The sequence below is a fragment of the Pseudophryne corroboree genome, chromosome 1, assembly GCF_028390025.1.
Source record: "Pseudophryne corroboree isolate aPseCor3 chromosome 1, aPseCor3.hap2, whole genome shotgun sequence".
In the NCBI taxonomy this organism is placed as follows: domain Eukaryota; kingdom Metazoa; phylum Chordata; class Amphibia; order Anura; family Myobatrachidae; genus Pseudophryne; species Pseudophryne corroboree.
In genome coordinates this window covers 992,319,441-992,346,697 of record NC_086444.1, presented here as the reverse complement: position 1 = coordinate 992,346,697, position 27,257 = coordinate 992,319,441, and the positions used below count along the sequence as shown (strand labels likewise).

The following is a 27,257-nucleotide window of genomic DNA, read 5'->3' as shown; positions in this document are numbered from 1 at the left end:
AAATAAGACTCAAATAGGGGTTGAGGTCAAAATATGGTTAAAAAGGGGCAGACTAGATTGGCCAAGTGGTTTTATCTGCCATCAAATTATATGTTTCAATGTTACTTCACTATGGCCCTCATTCCGAGTTGATCGCTCGCAAGGCGATTTTAGCAGAGTTACACACGCTAAGCCGCCGCCTACTGGGAGTGAATCTTAGCTTCTTAAAATTGCGACCGATGTATTCGCAATATTGCGATTACTAACTACTTAGCAGTTTCAGAGTAGCTTCAGACTTACTCTGCCTGTGCGATCAGTTCAGTGCTTGTCGTTCCTGTTTTGACGTCACAAACACACCCAGCGTTCGCCCAGACACTCCCCCGTTTCCCCGGCCACTCCTGCGTTTTTTCCGGAAACGGTAGCGTTTTATCCCGCACGCCCATAAAACGGCCTGTTTCCGCCCAGTAACACCCATTTCCTGTCAATCACATTACGATCGCCGGAGCGATGAAAAAGCCGTGAGTAAAAATACTATCTCCATTGTAAAATTACTTGGCGCAGTCGCAGTGCGAATATTGCGCATGCGTACTAAGCGGAATTTCACTGCGATGCGATGAAAAATACCGAGCGATCAACTCGGAATGAGGGCCCATATACCGAAGTCTGCAAAGATACCACAAGCTGCAGATCTTGCTCCAAAATCTGTTTCGTCAGAATCTACCCCAAAGTCCAGTGATAAATTTGTGTACATTGTTGCAAAAGATGTAGTCCAATCTGAACTCGTGGTCCAAAGCACAAAAAGCTATTTATTCCATAATATAAAGTATAAGTATCAGTACCGCCAATACAATACGCTAGCGCATGAACAGCACTGTTCTAACCTTCTATTCAGAAACTCTGTCCAAGCTAGCAATTTTATACATTACAAAATGAACAAGACTATGACATCACAACTGTAAACCAGCTATACAATAGAGGTCATCATTCATAGGTTGAAGGGTCTGGCTATCCCAAGTACTCAATGTGTGTTAGGTCTATTCTGCCCTTTGTCCTGAAGTCCCTGCCGCATGGATGCCATCATGGTCTGCATCCAAATACAATGTCAGTATCTCTCTAGAATGTCTTTTTATGTTTCAGTATCATGGGAATGTTGATATTCAGGGCCAATGTAACTATAAACAATCATCTAACATGCATTTCTTGATGGATCTAAAAACATTATATATATATTATCACATACATATATGCCATGGATATTTGGTATTTACATTAAACAATGCATTTTTTCTTATGCTGCTTAAAACAAGTCTAAACATGAGCATAGTTATTCAAACTTATAAATATACAAAACTAAATTTTGAATGTAAGAATTTTGTCTTGATCACATTTAATAGCTGCATGTTGCAATCACTTTTGCAGTGTCACTAGACGTTTCCTAAAGAGATACAGAACAGAATAAGTCCAAACTGTAGATAATTTGTATACCGTGTACACAAATCTCTTTTATCCCAATAGTACACAATGTCTGTGCTGGCTAGTTAAAAAGTGACTTTACTACTTTTCGTTGCAAATCCCTTTTAAATGCTTTTTATATACTGTGAAAATCCCTTTTATATACTGTATTTATAAGTCGTAACCTAAACCATTATCAATCTTAATATAACTGACGACCTGTTTTAAGAAATGCCTTCATCTAATATATCTGACTCTGACACCAGCCAGACAAATCTGTAAAATTTTATGTAATCCTAGATGACCAAAGTAACAAATCTCTAGCCAGATCAACCTTCTTTGAGACCTTCAATATCAAAGACCCCAACACTCCTTACTCCCTAAAGACTTGTGCTGGGAGTTTTGAGACAACAGGAAGAACTACTACTGGTTATCAAGTCAGGTCCATAGATGCCTTCCCTTACCAACTATCACTGAATGCAACAAGATCCCAGAGAATAGGTCTGAAATTCCTATATAAGATGCAGCTATTCATCATGCTCATTTGAAACGTACAGCACATCTGATACCAAAACTGGATCCACAAGCCCAGATAACCCTACTTACTGGGAGATATCTTGTGAGTCCACAAATCCTGAAGTCAGATTAATGTTCCACACAATGCACCATAAGCCCAATGACTAGACCTAGGATGGGTCATAATAGGAGAAGTATGTCTTGGTGATGTACACAAATCAGCTTCTAACAGCATGTTTACCTGACATTTAGAAAACGGATACCCTTCCCTTTTCCAGCATGTCACAATCACTTCCTAAAATAATTACTACATTGTACTGTCATAGACTCTCCTAGCGACAACCACGGCTGTGATAACTACCAAGGTCATCTGGGAAACACAGTCTTCAAAAGAATAAAAACCATGACCAGGTGGCAATGTCCATAGAGGACACACTATAATTGGAAACAATGGATGATGGCAAAAGTTGGGTCCTGGATTACTGATGCGAAAATTTGTGTAAGCAACACAAAACTTTGTGGTACTTCTCAGATTCAGAAGATGATCTTCCAGCAGAAAGGCGTTGTATGGACCCTCCTTTTTCCAATGTTGATATTGATGTATTTGGTCCCTGGACTGTCATTACCTGACACTCTAGAGAAGTGAATGCAAACAAGCAGCACTGGGCAGTTGTATTCACCTGTATGAGCATCACAGATGTCCACATTGAGGTTCTTAATCAACAGACATTTCAAGCTTCATCAATGCCCTTAGGTGCTTCATTGCCATCCATGGCCCTGTAAAAACACATTTGCTCTGACAGAGGCACTAACTGCATTGGAGCAGCCAAAGAATTACAAATTTGCTCGAGCATCAACACTAAAAGTGTGGAGTGATACCTAAGTGTGCAAGGTTGCACATGGACTTTCAGCCCACCTCATGCTTCTCATATGGGAGAGAACTGGGAAAGGATAATCAGCATAATCCACAGAATCCTTGATTCCATCATCCTGCAAGTAGGAACTGCAAGACTTACAAGAGTTTAACTTTCATGGCTGAAGTTTCAGCTATTGTCAATGCCAGACCGTTAACTTCAGTTTCTAATGACCCAAAAGATCGACTTCTGCTTCTTCAAACTCATAAGAATAGTACTATCTATGCTCCTTCTGGAGAGTTCAACATTAAAGATTATTCAATGTTAATGGAGACAAGTTCAAAGCCTTGCAAACACCTTTTGGTACAAGTGAAAATTACAGTATATCTCTACCTTACAAGTGGCAAGTTGCCAAACCTAACCTAAAACCTGGTGACGACATGCTCGTCAGAGATTGTCAATCACAAAGTAATGAGTAGCCTTTAAAACTTGTCACCAAAACATTCCCAAGCAAGTATGGGAAGGTCCGTGAGGCTAGGATCAAGATCTGCAAGCAAGGGGATTATTCAATTTACATCGCAACACAATACAACCGCAATTTCTTAGTTCCCGGCACTCATGTGCTCACGCAGGTCCCATCCTGTGCGTACTCATGCAGGCCAATGCGGTCGCATCACATTAGCTGTAAACGCCCCCACCTGATTGATAGGTAGAGGCATTTATGGGGCAGGTGGGTGCGGCGATAGACCACTGCGGGGACAGGGAAAACGGGGGCAGATTGTAGCAGAATCTGCAATCCAACCTGAATAACCCCCTAAATTGTTTCTCAGACTAGTATCTGATCTGATCTTATTGTTACTGTCTCAGGGGTAAATTTACTAAGATGGGAGTTCTGTTTAAGATGGGATGTTGCCCATAGCAACCAATCAGATTCTACTTCTCATTTATCTAGCACCCTCTGGAAGATAATACCTGGAATATGATTGGTTGCTATGGGAAACGTCCCATCTTAAATAGAACTCACATCTATTTACCCCTTAGAGTTTAAATGATGATACCAGACAGGGAGTATCATGTCTTTCAGCATATATTTGGTTTATGCATTGTTCCTATATAAGCTATACCTAGTAGTCATTTTGATAGGAGGTTCATTTTTGATCCTCACAAGTCACCTTAGTAAGTTTCTCAGTGCATTCTGGGTACGTCAGAGGCAGTCTCCATTTTTAGTTTCCATACAGTCTCAGCTAGAGATGGACATGGATCCATCTTTCCCTCGGCATAGCATCCCTGCTAAGAAATTCTAACTCTAAATTTGTCGCTATAGATCTGCTGACAGTCATGTTTGCCAGCTGTATTATTTACACTGTTGCTATCATTTGCATGTGCTCAGGCATGTATGTTTGCATGTTATGATTTCCTATGTACTCTAACACATTGACAATGCATACTGGGGGTAATTCCAATTTGATCGCAGCAGGAATTTTTTTTAGCAGTTTGGCAAAACCATGTGCACTGCAGGGAGGGCAGATATAACATGTGCAGAGAGAGATAGATTTGGGTGGGGTGTGTTCAATCTGCAATCTAAATTGCAGTGTAAAAGTAAAGCAGCCAGTATTTACCCTGCACAGAAATAAAATAACCCACCCAAATCTAACTCTCTCTGCAAATGTTATATCTTCCCCCCCTGCAGTGCACATGGTTTTGCCCAACTGCTAAAAAATTTCCTGCTGCGATCAACTTGGAATTACCCCCACTGAGCTATGTTATACCCCTTTTCCACCTACTAAGCACGGGTCGCAGCCGGGAGCCTGACACGGGTGCTACCCGGCTGCGGCCCGTGCTCAGCCCCCTTTCCCACTGCGCTCACCAACCCGGCATATTGCCGGGTTGGTGACGCTGCTAGTGACGCGGCAGGGGCGGCGCTGGGAGATCACATGATCTCCCAGCGCCGCCCTTCCATACAGTGTAAAAGGGAGCTGTGTCGCATCGACATGGCTTCCGTTTACACTACAACCCTACCCGGATCATTCCCGTGTCCTACCCAGGTAGCTACCCGGGTAGGATTCATGGGTCACTTGATCCGGGTTTTTGCAGGGGTACCCTTTTCCACTAGCAAAAAATACGGGTAAATGCGCGCCCCAGTGCATTTACCCGTGTTTTTTGAGCTAGTGGAAAAAAGGGGTATTATATGTTATGTTTGCATTGTATTGCAGATTGTAATTGCATTTTATTGTTTATGTTTACAGTGTTACCAATTTCCTCAGTTATATAATAAACACCATTCTTCAGACCATCATATCTGATTGAATTATTGGGAAATAGAGGTACTTATGCTGTATGCCTGGAGTTTCGTGAAGCAGATGTTAGTGAGAGCAGAACAGCAGCACAGGGAATAGATGTAATCAGGGGCTGGCTGGCAACTTTTAGCCACCTCTTACAGAACCCTTTCAATGTCCACCTCTCACAGCAGTCTAGCCACTTCATTGTCCACGTCTAAGTACTCCCCCCTTCAATGTCCACCTCTAACAGCATTCCCCCCCCCCACTTCACTGTCCACGTCTCACAGCACTCCCCCTTCTTCAAAATCCACCTTACAGTACTACGCAACTTCAATGTTCACCTTTCACAGCACTACCCCTGGTCCCTCCAATAATCACCCCACAGCACCCCCCTGGCAGCGTAACCAAACTTACACTGGCCCTTTCAATGTCCACCTCTCACAGCAGTCTAGCCACTTAATTGTCCACGTCTAAGCACTCCCCCTTCAATGTCCACCTCTAACAGCATTTCCCCCCCCCCCACTTCACTGTCCACGTCTCACAGCACTCCCTCTTCTTCAATATCCACCTTACAGTACTACGCAACTTCAATGTTCACCTTTCACAGCACTACCCCTGGTCCCTCCAATAATCACCCCACAGCACCCCCCTGGCAGCGTAACCAAACTTACACTGGCCCTTTCAATGTCCGCTCCACAGCAGTCTCCCTCGGCCTTCACGGTCTACCCCACAGCACTCCCCTTGGAGGCACAGCACTCTCCCTCCCCCTTCAATAGCTACCCCACAGCACTCCCCCGCCCCCCCCCCTTCAATGTCTACCCCACAGCACTCCACGTGGATGCCCCTTCAATGTCCACTTCACTGCAGTGAAAAAGGAAAAAAGCTGTGCGGTGATAGAGGAAATGAGACGAACAATAGCATTAAGGATAGATTGTAAAGGGGAAAGGCAGCATAGAGAGAGGCCAGAAAAGAGGTAACAGTAGTCAAATCGTTTTAATAGCATCTAGGGTGAGGAAAAACAAATCCTAGAGATGTTAGAGGTGACTGCAGCAGGACTGACACACTACTTGAATGTGGGTATTAAAGGAGAGAGCAGAATACAGGCTGACAGACAGCAGACACGGGGACACAAGAGACGGTTATGTCAACAGATAGAATGGAGGGATCAGAAAATAGGGAAGACTGTCTCCACTATATTAAGTTTCAGGAAGCACTTGGACATCCACAATGAGATGGAAGAAAGGCAGTTAGACACATAAGTGAGGACAGAGATCCGGAGAGAACTACATTATCTTTATTGTAAAGAGGTGTTATTGGATGCTGAAGGAGCTGATGAGATTTCCAAGGGAGGAAGTGTAGACAGAGAAGACAAGGGGGTAAAGGATGGACCCTTTGGGGACAACAAATAGAAAAATGAGGGGGAGGTGGTGGTAATGGTAGAGGATGGTTTGGACAGGTAAAAGGAGAACATAAAGGAATTGAAGAGGCCTATGGAATAGATGATGCAGAGGAGATGATAGTAGACCATGTTGAAGGTGACCGAGGAAGGAGGATGAGGAGAGAGAAGTGACTCTTAGGGGTCAATCCAATTAGCTGTGAAGGGGGCGAGTTTCTATTGCAATGGTGTATAAAACACTGGCAACGGCACCACAATTCACCCCCCCCTCGCAGCCTAATCTCACTAAGGGCCTACAGATTTTTGTACGCAGCTTTATGGGTTTACAAACAAAAATCTTGTCCAGTGGTACTGTAAGTGTGGCATACAGCCGCACTTACTTGCACTGTGAGGGAACTCAAGGCTAATTGGATTGAGCCTTAAATTTGGAAGTGAGATCAGATTGGAGTGAGAAGAGAGTGGGCAGAAAGGCATGTGGTAAGGTGGAGGTAGGCAATCCTCTCAAGGTGATGTCTTCTGAATTCACTGTGGTCCCAGGAAAGTGTATTCATGCTGGATTTTATGCTTCTTGGACTACTACATTATCCTGATGCCTTGACTTTTCTCTACTATTGACATTAAATTATTGGACTTAATTCAGAGCTTATAGGTATATTTTTCAGTAAGTATCCATTATATACTTTGTGTTTGTTATTGCAAACCTTTTGCATTAAGAGACTTATTCAGTAAGGATCACATCAGTTATACGATCGCATACTTAACTATTAATGCCCTGTGCACATGCGCAGCAGCTGTACTGCGTGTGCGCATACAGTGAGATGCGATCGCCTCTACCCGATTGACAGGCAGAGGCTTTTGCAGGCTGGCGACTCGCCGTTTGGCTGGCATGTCATCAGAAATGGGGGTGGCTACCATCACACACTGCCAATGTGACCCGAAAAATGGCTGCCCCGTGCCTGCCTTCGAAGCCTGACTGCGGAGGCAGAGGGGATTCTACAAATCAGCGATGCAATCACAATTTCATTGCAATCGCATTGCTGCCAGGTATTTGCAAGCTGGGCGGCCCCCAGCATCCGATCGCAGCCAGTTGCAGTTTTGCTAAAATATCAAAACTGCAACTGAAGCTGAATAAGGTCCTAAGTTCTCATTTACACTATTGGCATTTTGACTCAATACTTCAATAGCATCTAACACACTTAATGGGTATCTTTTTTTATTACTTTTTTTGTGTCAAATACTACATATGAGAACTGGACACACGACTTACTCATGCTGTATGGCTACACTAAAATTAGTTCACATGCTTAAATGCCTGTAGTTTTACTATGCATCATACATGAGAATTATAGATGCGTGGAGTTGAGATAAATTTTGTGCAAATAGTCTGTTTTGCGGATTTGCAAAGTTCCACTTAGATGATCCTTTAGTTATCATTAACATTGATTTATATATCCGTAACATTGAAACCACCAGCCTAATATTGTATAGGTTTCCTTCATATTGACAATACAGCTCTGACCCATCGTGACTTTGACTCCACAAGACCACTGAAGGTGTCCTGTGGTATCTGGCATAAAGAAGTTAGCAGCTGATTTTCCAAGTCCTATAAGTTGCGAGGTGGGGCCTCCGTGGCTCGCTTATTTTTCCACCACATTCCACAGATGCTTGTTCGGATTGAGAACTGGGGATTTTGGAGGTCAAGAAAGGATGTAGGTACAATGCCACCAGACGGGATCCCGGCGGCCAAACTACTGATGCCAGAATTCTGACTGGCGGCATAATGCAGGCAACAAAATCCCAACGGGGATCAGGATCCCGGCATCAAAATACAGACACCAGGAATACCGAACGCTCCTTTAGCGGTATATGCTTCTATCTTGCTGCAAGGAGTGGGAAGTTAGGTTTAGGCATTAGAAGGGGGTTAGGCACCTACAATGGGATGGTTAGGCACCAAGAGTGGAGGGTTAGGTTTATGCAGCACGGAAGGGAGGGTTAGGGTTAAGCACCCACAAGGGAGGGTTAGGGTAGTTTTTGGGGGCTGTCAGTATTCTCATGGTTGGGATGCCGCTGTCGGTGTTCTGACCACCGGCATCCTGTCCATTGGTATATCATACCGAATCCGTCAAAACAACACCTTTAACTATTTATGTTCCTCAAACCATTCCTGAACAATCTTTGCAAAACAGTTGCCATGAAGGGGTGCACTTGGTCTGTAACAATATATAAGTAGGTGATACATGCCAAAGTAATATCCACATGAAAGTCCAAGGTTTTCCAGTTGAACATGGCCCAGAGCATCACACTGCCTCCTCAGACTCTCCCCTAGGTACAATGCACACGGCTGTCGACACAATGTCAAAGAAAACATGATTCAAAAGAGCAGGTCACTATCCTACATTGTTCCATGGTCCACTCATTTGCCCATTGTTGGCATTTTTGGCAGTGGACAGGGATCAGCATGGGCATGCTTACTGGTCTGCGGCTATGCAGACTCATACGCTGCAATCTGTGATGCACTGTGTGTTCTGACATCTATCATTACCTTTTACAGCAATTTGTACACCAGTGGGACTGAACCAGATGGGCTAGCTTTCTCTTCCCACGCACATCAATGAGCCTTGGGTTCCATGACCCTGTCAGAGGATGTCCTTCCTTGTACCACATTTGGTAGGTACTAATCACTAATTAATTTTCCTCCTCCTAGGTTTGTGTATTGATCAGGTCACTCACAGGACACATACTAGCAACCATGTTGTTCTTGGGGCCAATGGAAAACAATTGTCCTTTACATATTATTACATAAGATACAATTCTGATACTGCTGACTCCGTGTAAATGTCACATCTCTGTCACATGGATAGCTCCCTGATCAGAGCATAATGCAGAAGTCAGCAATGCTAATCCCTGTGCCACCTCACTACCCATTCTTTACAAATTGCTTCGCTATTCCAAAGAATAACCATTTTGTACTAGATATGCAAATTCACATTTTGCAGAGATGTATCAAACCTTTGAGAAATCAAGTGGATAATTTGAACATAGCAGCTAAATAGCTTTTGTCATTTATTTAGTGTAGTCTATAAAATTAAGAATCTGACCGGTTTCTGTGGGTAACTTCATTGTATCTCTTTCAAATGTTTTTTACATCTCCCCCATGGGTCCAATGTGATTTCCCAGCAGACGGGATGAGAGTAAGTCTGTTCCCCCCTCTCTCCTAACCCTTCCTTCTCGCAAACCGAACCCTAACCTTACCCCCTTAGTGCCTAACCCTAACCCGCCTGCTATACTTACAGTCAGGATGCCAGCTGTCGGCATTCCAGCGTCAGCATTTCGACTGCAGAGATCCCGACAACCGGCTTCTCAACCGCATCCCTTCCCCCGTATGTATCTTAAAGAAAGCTAATTAAGACTTTATAAACAAACGTAGAAAGATAACAAAAGGCTCTTGAAATCTTTATTTTCCAAATTAAAAAAAAATACAAAGAGATGAGTTAGGACATAAACATGGCTTCTTCTTTTCAAACTAAGTATTCACCAAATGCATCCATAAGGCACTTAGATCTTTATTTAAAAAAATAAAATATGCATTGAAGCAAACATTCCCAGACACAAGTCTTTTGTCTGATGTCTGTATGTACAATATTGTCCATATTTACACTCCTTTCTCTTGCCGTTATAATGGGACCTTTGGTTGCCTTGTTAATTTTAGTGCCTGAAACAAAGAAAGAAAAATATTAGAAATTAAAAATTCCAATTGGATTTTACGACTATATATTTTATATCGTAATATTGCTTTCTTTATAAATTCAATATTCCAAGTTACAAGTATAATTATATGGTCAAAGTACATCTCCTAATGGCCATATAAAAATCTTACCTCACGTAATGGCCATATACAAAAATTTTTCACGTGTCTGCAGCTGTATTTGCATACAAAATAGTATGTTATAGTGATTTCTAGGAACACACTGTAGCATAGCATTTTGTATGCAGTTACAGCTGTAGCAGGACACAGAATATAGTCATGACGAATATCATTTTAATCAGCATAAGCTGCTTGTGCCTCCCATTAGAATCGTAAGACGCATTTTAATGGAAAAAGTCACACAACAAGATGCTCAGGGCTACCGAGTCACGCTACGGCATGGCGTGACCAGAAGGGCTGTTTAACGTGCCAGGAGGCTAGATGTAAGTGGACACATCTGTACATACGAGGGATTAGGTGGAGGAGGATGATGTGATAGGATTTGGTATACAAAGGAGATCCCATGGTTTAATTCCTGCAATAGTATCAAACCTTTTCTGTAACATTCAAAATATCTGTTAAAAAGTGAGTCTGGTGGCTCTACATACACAATGTATCTGCAGTATACTCAGACCTCTTCAAAGAAAAAGATGTTTTAAGAATAGCGCTTTTAGGATAGACTTGTGTAACGCAAAATAAAAACAGCATCTTTTCCTGATAAAGTCTAACTTTAGTAAACACTTATACTACGAAATTTCTTTGTACAAAGACTTCTACTGCTTTGAGATTTCAGTCACACTCCAGAAGTAGAAATGCAGAATTCAAAGCTCTAAATATTTAACACCAGTCCCACATTAGCAGCAGAAATAGGTGTCATCGTTGTTTTCCAAAAGCCACAGGGGGCAAAACAATATTACAATATGACAGCAAAGAATTGTTCATGATTGACTTAATTACTGAGGAAGGTAAAATAGATTTCATGACATTTTCTTTTGCATCTAAAGCAGAGAAACTATTTAAAGAGACATTTTACTTTTTGCCACACACACTTTGAAAGCATCAAAAGATTTCTCAAAGAGTTCATTTAATAAATGAAAAGCCATCTTCTTTGCTCAAGTGCAAGTTATTGTTTTAGAAAGAGAGAGAAAAAAAAAAGAGCTGCATAGTTATCATGGTTTAATAAACGTATTCAATTCAGTTCAATAGGTAATGTAGTTTCTGTATCGGAACAATATTTTACCACCATACAGCCCATTTTCTTTTGGTGAGGTCTAACTTTTAGCAGAATTAAAAACATTTTTGGATAAAAGTAATTACAATGAAACATACTAAAAACTGTACCCTCATGTGAAATGAGTATTCATTATTTTTCATTTATGATAAAGTGACATAAAATTCATGTATGTAACGTGATATTCAGTTTTTATGAAACAAAAGACTTTATTATATGCATCATGTATTACCTAACAAGTGCAGGTATACATATAATGAAAGCACATTATATATCTCCTGTATATGTCTATATCTGTCTATCTAGCTTGCTCTCTCTATATATTATTAAACATTGTGGTTTTGAGCTCCTATATACCCACTGACAGCTAAATGGATGTAACTGGGCAGAAATGGGGCACTTGCAGTGGGTTCAGACGGAATGTGAGCTTAGAGTCGAGTGTACGCAGGGAACCATCTAATTTTACATGAATCTTTTGCACCACAGATAGGGCTGGTGCAAACACATGCTGATAATGATGACCACTACTTTCACAAGTGGAAGTATAAAGGTAGTGTGGCTGCATAGAGGAGGTCGACTATGCACACCGATTGGAGATCCGCATCTATTTTCAAGCATGCATTGTGGATGTATTACGTATAGACTCTGATCCAGGCCCTGTACACACAATCATGACAGTATGGTAAATTTAATGTTGAATGCCTTCCTACCTCTATGTCTGTCTGTTTTTACCCAGTTTTGTTCTATTACTGTTGTTCCCCAGTTTTGTTCTATTACTGTTGTTCTAATTGTAAAACACAACGGAATATGCTGCGCTATATAAGAAACTGTTAATCAATAAATAAATGAATACATGTATGGTTATAATTCTTCAAGTCAGATTTTAGATATACCTAGATGATGTGGTAAATAAAGACTAGATACAAATGATAAATAAGACCAATTGGAAATAGACTGGATGTTGTTCAATTGTTTTATTAGCATACAGTATGTAAACAATATATAAAACAATATATCTTTATAATAAAAGCCTTCGATAGAGTACTACTACCACCTCTGTCTAAAAATAGTATAAGGAATTTTAGAATACTTGAGAATGTATATATTTATTGCAGGATGAATGGTTCATTGGAACCTTTCTGGTGTATAAAGAAAAATCATGCCTCAGTCTCCTTGATATGAAGATGATCTTGAAAGTGATTAATCAGGATTGAAACTGTGTTCATATGCTAACATTATTTACTGTAGTATTTTCATTATATATTTTGTCTTTGTGCTACTATTTCATGATTGTAATCTTGTTCACCTGATACAGCTACAAAATATTAGTTTGGTATGCGTGATCTAGGAAGAGACAACCTGGGATTGACAACCATTAGCCAAATGATTTATCAGAGAAATGGATAGCAAACCAAATAAGATTTAAGGTTATTTACTAAAGGTATATACCATATCAACCAACTTACAAGTAGCTTTGTACAGCCTTCTAAAACTTGCACAGAGAAATGCAATGTCTGACTGCTGATTTTTAGTGCAGATTTGCATCTTTGATCAACAGTAGTAATAAACCTATTATTAAAACAACTTAATTTGCTTTCATGAAAAAAATAATGCATTTAAGGAGGGATGAATGTTTTTTTTTCTAATTATTATTAAAACAACAACAACTGCAACACAGCTGTACAACACAATGTACCACTGCATTAACTAAACTGAAACAGAGCTCAACATTGTGATTAAAAACAAAGTCATACTGATTACCTTTTGTCTGGAAAGCATCCAGGATTTTATCGTTGGCACTAATACACTTCCAAGAAGAATTTGAGCCGGGTGATAAATCAACAAGGGAACAGATATTAATGAAAGGTGCTCGTATCCTGCAAACACGATCTTCAGCATAGGAATTCCTGAGGACAAGACAAAGCTATTGCTGAAATTTAGGTGGTACTTTACAGAAAGAGAATTAGTTTACAATGTTCAGTAATATACATTATTAAACCTAACATTAAAATAATCACTTTGATAACATTGGCCCTCATTCCGAGTTGTTCGCTCGGTATTTTTCATCGCATCGCAGTGAAAATCCGCTTAGTACGCATGCGCAATGTTCGCACTGCGACTGCGCCAAGTAACTTTACTATGAAGATAGTATTTTTACTCACGGCTTTTTCTTCGCTCCGGCGATCGTAATGTGATTGACAGGAAATGGGTGTTACTGGGCGGAAACACAGCGTTTCAGGGGCGTGTGGCTGAAAACGCTACCGTTTCCGGAAAAAACGCAGGAGTGGCCGGGGAAACGGTGGGAGTGCCTGGGCGAACGCTGGGTGTGTTTGTGACGTCAACCAGGAACGACAAGCACTGAACTGATCGCACAGGCAGAGTAAGTCTGGAGCTACTCTGAAACTGCTAAGTAGTTAGTAATCGCAATATTGCGAATACATCGGTCGCAATTTTAAGAAGCTAAGATTCACTCCCAGTAGGCGGCGGCTTAGCGTGTGTAACTCTGCTAAATTCGCCTTGCGACCGATCAACTCGGAATGAGGGCCATTATTTTCCCTTAAAGGTACGATGCCGGTTACAAATTATAAATCATGTACTTAAGAGTTTTTTCCCGAAGTAGTTCTAACTAGCAATTGTAAATACCATGTAGTTCTGTTTAATTATACCTTTCACAATTGCATCAAAGTAAAATCTCAACATATTGAATTGACCCTTTCTTCCATACATGGATTATGACAAAAGTAGCCATTTTTAAGAAGTTAGACATTTATTTAAAAAAATTGTGTGTGTGTGTGTGTGTGTGGGGGGGGGGGGGGGGGGGGGGTTGTTGTTAAACACAGTTTAAAAAAATTCAAAATACAGATTCGCAGTTTAGGAAACTCAAATGCCAGTTTTTCAAAGCTTTCCCTTTTGTGAAGCCATTGAAGATACTGTAGCTATCCAGCATTACTGATGCATTGGCAGAAAACACTATTTAAGTTCCTCAGAGTGTTATGCCCTGGAGAGGACTAGTCAGTGGCTGATGATCAGGCTTCAGTCTAAGGAAAAAGATATCAGGAGGTGACAGTGGCCTCCCCACACCTTTACCAGATCATGGCACAACGTGGACTTCTTCCTATGGCCTGCGATATTGTTACAGTGTGTAGGGGAGCTGGGAACATGGACTGCATAGCTCACCCAAGAATACACAGGGGTGTTGCGGTTGTAAGTCAGTTCACATAAAACAGTCAAGCGGTGACTGTTTTGAAAACCATTTGTGGGGGGTTGTGGTTGCTTCACGCTTGTAAGTTACGTTGTCGATTACAGGGGCTTATGTGGCTGCAAACAGAATTTTGTGAGTCCGGCAGTACCGTATCTGTGACATATAGCTGAACTTACTCGTGGACGAGTATATAATTAAATTGCCCCTTAATAGTGATGAGGGGTGTGTGGGAAGGGAGAGGAGCAAGAGAAGACACTATAATGTTGCCTGAAACAAAGTGAAGTGAATAGACCATACAATGGGGGTGATTCAGACCTGATCGCTGGGCTGCTAATTTTGCTGCCTTGCGTTCACATAGTCACCGCCTCCAGAGGGAGTGTAAATTCGCCATGCAAGTGTGCAATCCTATGTGTACGCAGAGCTGCTGAAATTCACTGTGTGCATTCTCTGCGCAGCCCAGGACTTACTCCTACAGTGCAATCACAACAGGCTGATCGGGGCCCGAGCTGACGTCAGACACCCTCCGTGAAAATGCTTGGGCACGCCTGCGTTTTTCCGGACACTCCCAATAAACGGGCAGTTACCAACCACAAACGGCTTCCTCCTGTCAATCACCTTGTGAACGCCTGTGCGATCGGATTTTTTCATACTTTACGATCCACGTGGACTACAATTGGGAACGGTAACCTGTGTTGAGCGCAGCGAGGCACCTTGCCCAAAGCATGGCGAGCGAATTGTTCCATGCGAGGGGACGTGGTGCACTTATTGGGGTTCCCGGTCACACTACGAAGAAAACGACTCCATTTAAAAAAAAAATAACCTCACGTCGACCTAGAAACCCTGTCGACCTAATGCATGTCGACCAATAGTGGTCGACCTAGACACTGTCGACCTAAGTGTGGTCAACCCTATGAACCACACCCGACAGAAATACCAGAACGCTGGAGGATCACAGCTCTAATCTGGAAGGCACTGTTACTTGACCGCCGGGAACCAGAAGCTGCTGCAGCCATAAGGAGTATGTAAGCATGATGAATGTGGAAATGGTCAAGGTTGACATTATGACCAGTTTGCCATTCTCAAGTTGAGATGATTCAATTGTTTTTCTGTCGGCAGTCAGTAGATGGCACCCAAACGGAGCTACTCAATTATAGCTTGAGTGGCTATATCAATTATATTGGAGCTGAAATGCACGAAAAGTGACCCGTTTGGGCACCCAAACGGCACCTTTTGCGACCATGACCAGCACTTTGGTCGGGTTTAGCCTCTATGAGCACGATCAGTGTGAAGAAGAGATCCAACTGAATATCACCTCCACAATCTCCCGTTACTTCAGGAAGGAGATCGGGCGCAATAATCAATTGAATATCGCCCGATGAATGTTGACATATTATACCACCCTAAAGCTTTCCAAGTTGAAGAGAAAGTGGTTGATCCATAAATATAAGTGAAGCTGTCATTCTGCAACAAAACTGATCTGAGCTAATAGAATAAGTCACATCTTTCAGAAGTCTTAGCTAGTAGAGTAGCACACTGCAGTACTTAGGAGCACAAACATCCATGAATAAACACACTCTAGATAACACATTTAAGCAAATGCAGGGCTATGGCTTATTTCATCTTCCTATCGCCAAGCAGTATAAATGAAGCAAAATAATTTGAATGCTGTTAAGGTGGGAGTTCTGAGTCGCTATGGCTGACAGGCTCCAGCGAGACTTTATAAGATGGCATTTGACTTTATGGAAGAGAGCACCAGGCACGCATTTAGAGGAACTTTGAGCTGTCATGCTGAAAAGTGTTTATAAAACATTAATCAAATATGCCTCTTTAGTACAATGCATTGTCTGAAAGATGTTAGGTAGCACACATTGCAAATGGATTCTTCTCTGACTAAAGTCATTTCTCTCCAAACAGATTCTCCCAATGCTAACGTCGGATGCCGCACAGGCAGAACACTTCCCAACACATTACTACCTGCTCCGAGCACTGGGGAAATCACTAATGTACAGCCTGCCATCTTTTCATGTCACACATGACACATTCATCTAAAATTACCCAACAGAGTTTGACACTGCAGTATAATCCATAAGCAGCCCTTTCAGCTGACATCTGCCACGTTAGGGCTTCAAATAAGAGCTTTCTTCTAAACAGACAGGACAAGGAGTATTTTATCTTACAGAGGAGGAGACAAAAACTTCTGTACAGTATCTTTGTTTCAGGTCCACAAATTAACATTTCATATGAACATTAATGTTCAAGCCCTATTCACACCTGAAGGAACTAAGAAATTAGCATTGCTGCGGCGTCCATAAAGGTGAATGTGACTGACCTGGACAGGAAAGATACCGAAATGGTCTCAGCTACTCGAGTCACTTGTACAAACTGAATGACGACTCTTTAGAAAGACTGTATATCTATATGTTGTTGATTTGGTAAATCTATCAGATTCTATACAATAGGTGACAGTTGGACACACTATATTGATCATTACTTATACTAAAAATACATACTTCCTAAGCTGGGCCCAATAGACACAAACTCCTAGGCTGGGAGTGACTTCCCTCCCTGACCTATACACACTGATTGTGCATACATATAATTACAAATGATTGTCCCAGTTTGCCCAATGAGTCACGCTGGTCATCATTATACTAGCACGCTGTAATAAAAAGGTTAGGACAGCATTTATATGTATTTGTGCTTACTACTAGATATCTGGATGTTCCTTTTACGCTTAATGCTTCTTTGTATATTAGAACACTTACACTTTTAATTACTGCTATCTTTTACATATAAGGGGTCTGGTATGATATACCGGCTGACGGGATGCCGGCTGCCAGTATCCCGACAGCGGCATCCCGTCTGACAGAATACCGACGTGGACCCACCAACCGAGTGGGAATTAGGGGTGGGTGTCGGGAGGCAGCCTGTCGGCAAAATGATGGCTGTTGGGATTCTGGCATCGGTCTCCTGAACGACGGGATCCCGACCGCTGGCATTTTGACTGCATCCCCATATTAGATATCTGACATTGGGGAGCCTACAAAGGCAAAAACGGATATTTATTCAATAATCTTTTCAAGTGAGATTGTCCAGTTGCCAGTACTGATGTAGCACAAAAATGCTGTAACACAATGTTATGTATCGCACCTTCTGTTTATACATGTGTTACATGTGGTTTAAGAACTTAGGAGCAATCTTTTGACTACACATAATAAATTGTAGTGTATTTACATTCTTCCATGTGTGTAAAAAGGTGTCTAACGAAAGGGTGATTAGAATTAGAAAACAAATAGTGCATATGTGGGCAACTTAGGAGGACCCAGATATATTAACCACTTTCCTGGCGTGGTCACATCGTTTGCGACTACACCAGGCTTTGCGTTATCTGACATGGTCACAAACAATGTGACCAGTCAGGAACACAGAGTGGCCAGCTGCTGGAAGATATTCTTCTAGCAGCCACTGATCACTGAGTGACTTCTGGGTCGTCTGCATCCCTGTGCCCTCCCCCCAGTTTCTGCCGTGCTGCTGATTGGTTAGCATGACAGGACCCCAACCCAGCTATTCCACGGAGGAGTAGCCAACTAGGAAGTGTACGTTCACCCTCCCTCAGCCCCCATGGTGTACCAGGTGGCTGTAGCTGCTGGGGAAATAAAAGTTGCAATGGTCCCAATGTTCTGATGGTGATGGCAGCGACGTTTATGATGTTGGAAAAAATTTAATATTTTACAAATACAAAAAAAAAAAAGTTAATTTTTTTTGTATAAGCGTTAAAATAGATGTTCTTGACCTGATTCAATCATAAAAACGAAAAAAAAATAAAAATAAAAATTCTAAGCGGTTTTTGTGCCAGTTACAGTAAGTGATTAAGAAACCCTGTCCTTTTGGTGCCATATGATGCCATTCCCATGTTGTGCACTTTTTCCTTAATTTTACTACTTTTTCCTCAATTGTGAACCTTAGTTCACATATAGGGGGAAAATTGAATTGTGCCCGGAAAATTTTGGCACAAAACCCCACCAAAAAAACGGAGATTTATTTTTCTGGGCAATTGAATTAAAGCCCATTTTATTCCCGTGTTAAAAAAAAAATCCAGTTTCTGGGCAAAAACACATAATCTCCGGGATAAATTTCATCCGAGATATGTGTTTTCACAATCGTGGGCACGAAAAAAAAATAAAGGCACTTAATTTCCCCCATAGTGTACTAAGTACTTTTTTTTTTTATTTTTTAGGATTTTTAGATCTAAATGCTCAGTATTTGTGAATTAACAAGACTTTCTGCTTTTTATTTTTTAGGATTTTTAGATCTAAATGCTCAGTATTTGTGAATTAACAAGACTTTCTGCTCTTACCGCACATAAGTAAGACATACAATATAAACAATATTAAAAAATGAAATGAATAAAACTCATGTCCTAATAATGACAGCATATAAGGGTTTTCTGAGGAAAGCTACAACTGTGACTCCTATAGTAACCGCCTGGGGTTGTGACAATAAATCAAACATACTTAACTTCCTTCATGTGGGTGACAATGTACAGGAGTAACTGGTGTCTACAATGTATATCTGGCAGCACCAGGGCTTTAAACAGCTACAAAAGAGGTGGAAAATGATTGTAACATCTACATCTACAAATGCTTCAGGATATGCCCCAGCAAAGGAGGTTAATGCCATTAACAATTTTCTCTTAGGAGGCTGTTTATTCTATTCTCTTTATGTACACACGCATGTCACAGAGACATATGAACGTGCTGTCATTAAAAGAAGCAATCGGGCTTTGAGTGTCTCTCTCCATTATGCGCATTTCTTGGAAGACACAAACCAAATAAATAATTGGAGAGGTACGGCCCAGAAATGACAATTGTTATTCATGCATCTCTTTGTTGGGAGCTGAGATTGAAAGATGTACACTTCAAGTGAAAGCATATCTCTGGGGCGAGATCCTTCAGTTCAAACGTGGTAAACAACTGTTGTTTCTCTGATGCTCACTTTAGTACTGCTGGAGGCAAACTTTCTAAATATTAATAAAAAACCTACTGCTAGCAGTATGTACAGATGAATAGGGAGGCATCAGGAAGTAAAGCCTTTGGTGACATTTCTGGACACATCTGAGAAATGCTGGGATCAAAGGATGCATATGCTGGGTGAGACGGAAGTAACAGATCCACAGTGGCTTTTTTTATTTTCTTTTTGGAATCTGCGCTATGAATTTGTATCGACTTCTAAACTTGTAGTTTATCTTTATATATTTTTATTTAACCATCCTTCCAAAAACTATAAGAAAAACAGAAATAAAGATATGGACATGACTTATAGGGGGGTATTCAATTGTTTGAAAAGTCAGTTGGGTGTCTGTTTTTTCCTATCTAGTAGACAGGAAAAAACAGATACCCAACCGACTTTTCAAACAATTGAATATCCCCCATAGTGTGTCCAACAGGCTAAGGCATCCATTAGTTCACTTTGGTAGAATATACTAAAACGATGAATAAAACAGATGGTTGTGGGAACCTAGACCAATATGCTATTGGACATCTACCATACTAGGAACTTCTTCAAAGTACTAGGAATACAGGTAATGCGGCTTTGATTTACCCCCCTACCATCCCCATAAAAAATTGCTATGTTAATCTTATTAAATCTCATAAATGTGATATACAGAATAGTAATTGCTCAAATCAATTTATTGGTCCACCCCAGGTTAATGTAGAGGAAGGGTTAATTTAAACAAGAAAAATAAATAAAAACAATTCCCCAGCACAATGCAATGGTCCAGCAAAAGAGACATCCTACATGATAAAGTAATGCAGTGATCTCAGTTATATATATTTGCAAACATATAGTAAGCCACCAACCATTGCAAGGCGTCTCTTCTCTGCTGGTCCTAAATTACATAATAGAACCTACTTTGGCCCACACATTTATGTATTTCTAAACTGGCAGCCACCTCATCTGGTGTCACCCAAGATCCTCCAATATGGCACTACAAGGACCAGTATACCCTCCAACTACTGATCCCATCCATGCCTTTCAGAACCATGATATACAGTACAGAATGGTAGTTACTCATATCAATAGAATAGCAGTCCAGCAATCTTATAATAAGGATCAATGCTTACAAGTAGTGCATAGCTATCAATTTGAAATTCAATGTGATACAAGCCCAGATTTATCAAGCCTTGGAGAGTGATAAATTGCACGGTGATAAAGTACCAACCAGCTCCTAAATATCATTTTTCAAACACAGCCTGTAACATGGCAGTTAGGGCCATGCCTGTATGGGCTGCCAACAATCCAAGGCCAGCAGACAATCTGTCTCAGCTATGTTGCTCACTCTGGATAGGCAGCGGCTCTTTAGTTTCAGGATACTACCCACCCGTGCCTCCCCCCATACTGGCTGCAGCACTGCTGATCTGAAGAGTGATAATTGTCACCTTTTATTTGATCCCTCCCGCTCAGACTATTCACGACACCCCCACTGGTGATCAACCCACTTCAACCGCCTTAAGCTCAATATGCACCTATACAATAGTCGGCTATTTCTTTCAAGATTGCAAAAGTGTGTGCGCAACTTCGATCATGTTTGGTCAGCTGAAAACTGGTCTAATTGAAGGATCACATCTTATGCGCTGTTTAAAATTCACCAGATTCAATGGGGCCACATCGTGCCAAAAGTGCAGTGTGTATGAACTTTTAACCATTCTTGCGATGCTCCACCAACAGCAGTGCAGACTCTTGTGGGCGTGCACAATTAAACCATGATGTGGCTTGCTACGTAGTCTTGTGTAAACTTTCCTCTATCACTACATAAAATGCAGCCATGTCAAGATTCCCCTTTTACCATTTTCCACAAAGGATACTGAATCAGCAATAGATTTATTATTTGTTACTGATTTGTTTGTCGTGACTGTAGACTGACATCCGAGTGAATAAGGTGATACAATCGTTGCTTTCGATATTTTGGGCAGACGGGGATCCAAGGTCGCAAGTATGATTATATTGGTGTATACGCACATATTGGCACTGTGGTCCCAACTTCAGATAGGGAGTTAAGGCGATTTAAACATTGCAAATGTGCCTATCTAGCTAGATTGACTTTTCTCTTAATGTATGATTGCCATCACCTGTGTTGAACAGGTTAATGGATAAGAAAGGTGTTTCACGACAGGTGAGGACAATCATAGATTAAAAGGGAATTCCAAGAGCAGAGCATTCTGTCCCTCCTGGAGAGGGTCATGTTGGGAGGTATGGAACTATTAGTTTGCCAACAATAAGCTGTAGTGTTTCATTTTCAATAAAAACTCTTTATAAAGCATTGTGGTTTGGCAATACTATGATTTCATCAATCAAGATAATAAGTAGCCCATTTTCATATTAGGGGGACAGAAAGAGCTACAGATGTGTCATATACTGTAACTTCTTCAGCTCAAAATACGCATCTTAATCACATAAACAACCGTCAAACTACTCTGCTAGAATTACAATGATCAATTTGATGTGCAACATTTGACTATCTGTGTGCGACTGAGTCTGTATAGGAAAGGCTACCATGCAGCAGTCGCAGAGTTCTGCGGTGACTCATCTGCAATTTAGAACATGTTTAACACTATTTCCAGTGTGGGTAAAGTCACAGCCCAGCTTCTCTGATACACTGAGTGATGTTTTGCTGCATCTGGAAATAAGACGTGAAATGTCAGGTGTCTCACAACATATGGACACAGATGCTAGGTGTATGAGGACCATAGGCGTGCGCAGGACATTTTATTAGGGGGTGCACGATTAGAAGGGCGTGTTTAGCACCGCCTATTGGGCATATCTAACACCACCTAATGGGCGTGTCTAGCACCACCTATCAGGCGTGTCTACCACCACATACTGGCACTCAATGCAAACTAAATAATATAGAGAATTGATGCACAGATTATATATATATATATATATATATATATATACATAAATATATAAATCTGTTAAATTTGTATATTTTGTTACCATAGGTTATTTCCTAATCTCTTGAAATATATATTGTTATTGAATTTGAATTTATCCTCCTCCAAGAGGAACGCTGTATTCTGTGGCATTGGCACATGATGAAGAGAGAGAGAGCATGGGTGAGAGCATGAGCGGGCATGCACGTGGCATGACATCATCACGACACATCCCACAGGATAGAGGAACTGGGAGTAGGATTACGTCAGTGATGCTGCACAATGCAAATGAATGACAGCCAGACTGAGCAGAGGGGGTGGCGGGCGCAGTGGGCGGGAGGACATAAATTAGCACACTCTGCGATCACCGATACTGTAGCATCAGCAGGTGTGTGTGAGGGGGTGACAGACATTAGGGGGTGCCTGTGCGCACCAGGAACCCCCCCTGCGCACGCCTATGATGAGGACACATATGTAGTAGCTGATGTGCTGTTTGCTGTCCAGCATTTCTTACCAGGTGCATTTCTTACCATAATAAAAGTGTTATGAACAAACACCAACATAAAGTATGTATTTACATAAGGTGTTGGGGCTTGATGTAACGACAGTAATATCCAATAACTGTCAGATGTTTTATGTTTGGGACAGGTGACAGCACCCCAGGATCCCCTGCAGGAGAACTTCTAATTACTGTGGTTCAAAAAGAACATATTACATTGTTAAATAAAGATTCATCCTAACACTGCAATTCTAGTCTGCTTCACGGCTTTAATGAAAGCAGCACTAATATAAGGTTATGTACAAAATTGTTTAAATAAAAAACAAAGATACACTAAAGGTGTGTACACACGGTGAGATCTTTTCTTCCGATTCTGACTATATAGTCAGAATCGGAAGAAAAGATAGTGCAGATCGCAAGGTGACAGTCACCTTGCGATCCCGATTCGATGCGCGGCCCCACGTGGTTGGCATCGGCAGAAAAAATAGACTGTGCAGGCAAGTCAATCTTGACTATTTCTATAGAAGAGATAGTCAAGATTGACACTTTGCTAAAATCGCACAGAACCAGGATTGCAAGCACACTCATTATGTGCTTGCGATACTGGCTAAGTGCCGACCCGGCCCCCCGTCGCACAGTGAGAATCGGATAAGTCCGAATCTCACCGTGTGTACACACCCTAAGAATGAAAGAGTAGTTTAGAAATATTTAGAATAACAGTTTCACCCTCTGGGGTTAATAAGGTAATGATAGGGCTACTGTATGGGTATTGCAAGGGCTTGTATTCTTTACTTTCCTAGAACCCCCTGTCCTCCCAAAAAATGGGGAAAGTATAACTAACATAGTGGGAGAATAATTTTAAACTTAATTCGTATTGTTAACTGTTCTGTCTTTCTATATAGGGTCTGCCTAACTTTCACAGACATAAAGAGTTCTGTTATTCCATATAGGATCCACCTAACTTACAAACAGACATAAGGAGACTAGAACTTATTTTACGTGTACACCGTTACATTTCACTTCCTAGAATATTATCATACATGACGTATAAAAAGTCTTGTTAAATTACATGAGCGTTTTCCATTTCGGACAATATATATTCATAAATGTAAAAAGAGAAAAAAAAAGAAAGATAGTGCACTTCATTGTATACTTACCTACTGTAAAAAGTCAATAAAAAGCAACTAAAAGAAGAAAATGACAATTCCACTAATAAAGGGCCCTAGCTCTGTATAATTGTGACCGTGATGAAGGGATATTTTCCACTTGTACCAGCCCTGCAAGTCTGCCCTGATGGCATATCCCAAAGCGAGTGATAACTGCCTCTAGGTCTTGGTAGCAGAGAATACATTCCATATTAATGCATACTACTTGAACTAATTGTCTTTTTTTTTTTTTTTATTTAATAAAAAAAAGTAGTCATTAAAAAGGTGAAAGGCATTAAAATCATAATTTGATAAATATAAGCACTGCATTATATTAGTAGCAGTGTATTATTCCTAAATCAGTGACTGAGGTGGGGGTGGGGTAATAAGAGACATTCTGACAGCCAAATGAATGTAAGACCGCACAGTTCACTATCCTCTAGAACATAGTTACTGTATATATTGACCTATATGTCATATTAGGAAAAAATCTGCATTTGTTCCTCAGCTCCTCTAGGTTAATACGCACAATGCAGAGCAATTTAAAAATGATGTGCCGTCCACCATTAGATAATGAAAACTTTGGAGTAAGACTAACATTTCTGTCCATTCTTCTCCAGATATATTTGCTGTAATTTATAATACATGCAAAACAGCAGCTCAGAAGCAGCTATGCAGTGTGGAGGTTTAGCCAAGGCATGCGAGTGATAGTACAATGCTTTCTCCAGGCATTCTCGATCATCCTGAATGAACTCCAAATGGCTTCCTGCCGGGTATTCCAGCTGGATTACAAGAAGCTATAGCTCAATGTCATTTTCAATGTGGAGCCTCATAATTAAAGGTCAAATAGTCACTTCATCCGCAATCAATCAATAGAGAAAAAGTACTAATATCAAGTACTAATCAATCAATGGCAAAGGTACTAATAAAAGAAATGAATCAAGCTGGTGTGTGTTTAGATGTACTTCTGTTTGTCTGCTATAAAATAAAATGATAAAAAATAAAAATAATGACGGGCAGGGACAGATTTTAGCTTGTACAACAGTATCAAGCACAGTCATTTCTGTCATCTTCCGCTGGATCATTAAAGTGGGAATAAAGATGTTGTAGCAGAAGATGAATTATATGGTGTTTCTTTCTGCTTTATTTACATGGATAACCATTCAGAAGTTGCTTACTACAGGCTGCCATAGTTCTGTAAAAGACTGCCCCACATGCTAAGGCCCTGATCCTGAGGCTCCAGCATATAGAAGTGTTGCGCATACTGTGCATGCACATCTTTGGGAATGTATGCACGGCTCAAAACCATGCGCATCTCATCCTATTCTCTGTGGATGCTAAGAGGACATTTCTGGGCAGCAACAATGCGAACACATGCAAAGGAATGGTATCGTGGGTGTGTCAGGTTGCGTCATGGGCATGTAGCCAGAGTTACTCCCAGGAAAGGTATTTGTGCCAATGAAAATGAGGACGCCTGCTCTTGTGTATGGCAGTTCAACCGCACAGATGCGTACGCATTAGGATGTGCACATAGTCACATTAGTATTCCATCTGTATTTCATTTGCATTCCGTATGCAGTGGAAATAAAGACTCGCTTTCAAATTATGTATGACCAAGGGTGGAAGAACCATAGGTGCAGGGGTTGCAGCTGTGCTGGGGCCCACAAATGATGGAGCCCCACCTTCCCTGTTAACGTTCCATGTGTTAATTTTTCATCATTGGGTGATACATAAGGGACTTAGGGCGACATGTACTAAGCAGTGATAAAAGTGGAGAAGTGAGCCAGTGGAGAAGTTGCCCATGGCAACCAATCAGCATTGACGTAACATTAAGAATTTGCATACTATAAACGTATACAGAGCAGCTGATTGGTTGCCATGTGCAGCTTCTCCACTGGCTCACTTCTCCACTTTTATCACTGCTTAGTACATGTCCCCCTTAAACAGATATTTGTGGCCCCATAGCCTGAATGGTACAAGTCAACCAAAGAAAATAGGACGGCTCCCAAGCGCTGTTATTATACGTATGTACGAATCGCTCTCTGTTGGACTTCAACAATGTCGGTCCAGCTATTCTCTTTTCAGGATTAATGGAGTACACCAACGAGAAAGTCCATGCAAAAAAAAAGGGGGGGGGGGGGGGGGGAGAGTCACAAATGGTATAGATTCTCCCCTCCCCCCCTTTTTTTTCCATCTGAGGGGTGTGTGGTGTAGTAGACCCTGCCAACTAAGATTATTTCTGGTTTTTGTGGCCTATGGTATAGTGGAAATATTTTATAATTTTTATGTAAATAAATTGGTTTATACCCAACATTGCATGGACTTTCTCGTTGGTGTACTCCATTAATCCTGAAAAGAGAATAGCTGGACCGTTTCCAGTCCTGTCTTGGGAAAGGAGTGCAAGAAAGATACCTTTTGATGCATATAGGGCATTTACCAAAGGTAAGCCACATACCAATAAGTTAAGAAGAAGATTACATTTAATGTTATGAATTCTGAAGATTTCAAAGAAACCTTGATGTGTACATAGGGCATTGCCCAAAGGTCAGTTGAGGACAATCAACGTGAATAGATATATATACGAATATATTTAATGTATGAATATATTCTTTTCTCTTCCCTGAGGATTGACATTGTTGAAGTCCGACAGAAAGGGATTCGTACATACGTATAATAACAGCGCTTGGGAGCCGTCCTATTTTCTTTGGTTGTATATTGTTTCAAGGAGTGGTGCTCTTTGGGAGCGGTGTTCCGAGTTGCAGTTGTTTTTGGCGCAAGTTATTTTTATCATTTTGTTGTATTGAATGGTACAAGTTGCCTCTGCATCCTATAGGTAACTGTCAATATCATTATTTCTTTTTATTACATTTACAAAGGTATTACAATAAGTAGGATGTGATAAAGTACAATAAGATTCTGGAAAACAATCAGTTGTAGTGCAGCAGGGTGCAGGTACTTTATAAGACATGAGACATGATATCACCCCCGCTGAGACCCAAAGTAGTATGTACAGTACATGGCAGAA

General features: G+C 41.0%; 1 protein-coding gene and 1 long non-coding RNA gene across 2 annotated transcripts in view; one reads left to right on the top strand and one right to left on the bottom strand.

Moving 5' to 3' along the window:
- Positions 1-1,010: 1,010 nt before the first annotated feature.
- LOC134921438 (uncharacterized) lies at positions 1,011-25,175 on the top strand. The gene is made up of 4 exons (XR_010177481.1): positions 1,011-1,080; positions 9,028-9,143; positions 11,939-12,134; positions 24,853-25,175. It is a non-coding gene; the product is annotated as an uncharacterized LOC134921438 (long non-coding RNA).
- Positions 9,917-27,257, bottom strand: part of SLC10A7 (solute carrier family 10 member 7) — a 384,092-nt gene continuing 366,751 nt past the window's right edge. The window contains exons 11-12 of the mRNA XM_063920592.1: positions 13,214-13,359; positions 9,917-10,188 (exon numbers count right to left, since the gene is read on the bottom strand). Coding sequence (XP_063776662.1) covers positions 10,150-10,188; positions 13,214-13,359 — 185 coding nt within the window. The 3' untranslated portion in view covers positions 9,917-10,149. The remainder of the gene's footprint in view (positions 10,189-13,213; positions 13,360-27,257) is intronic.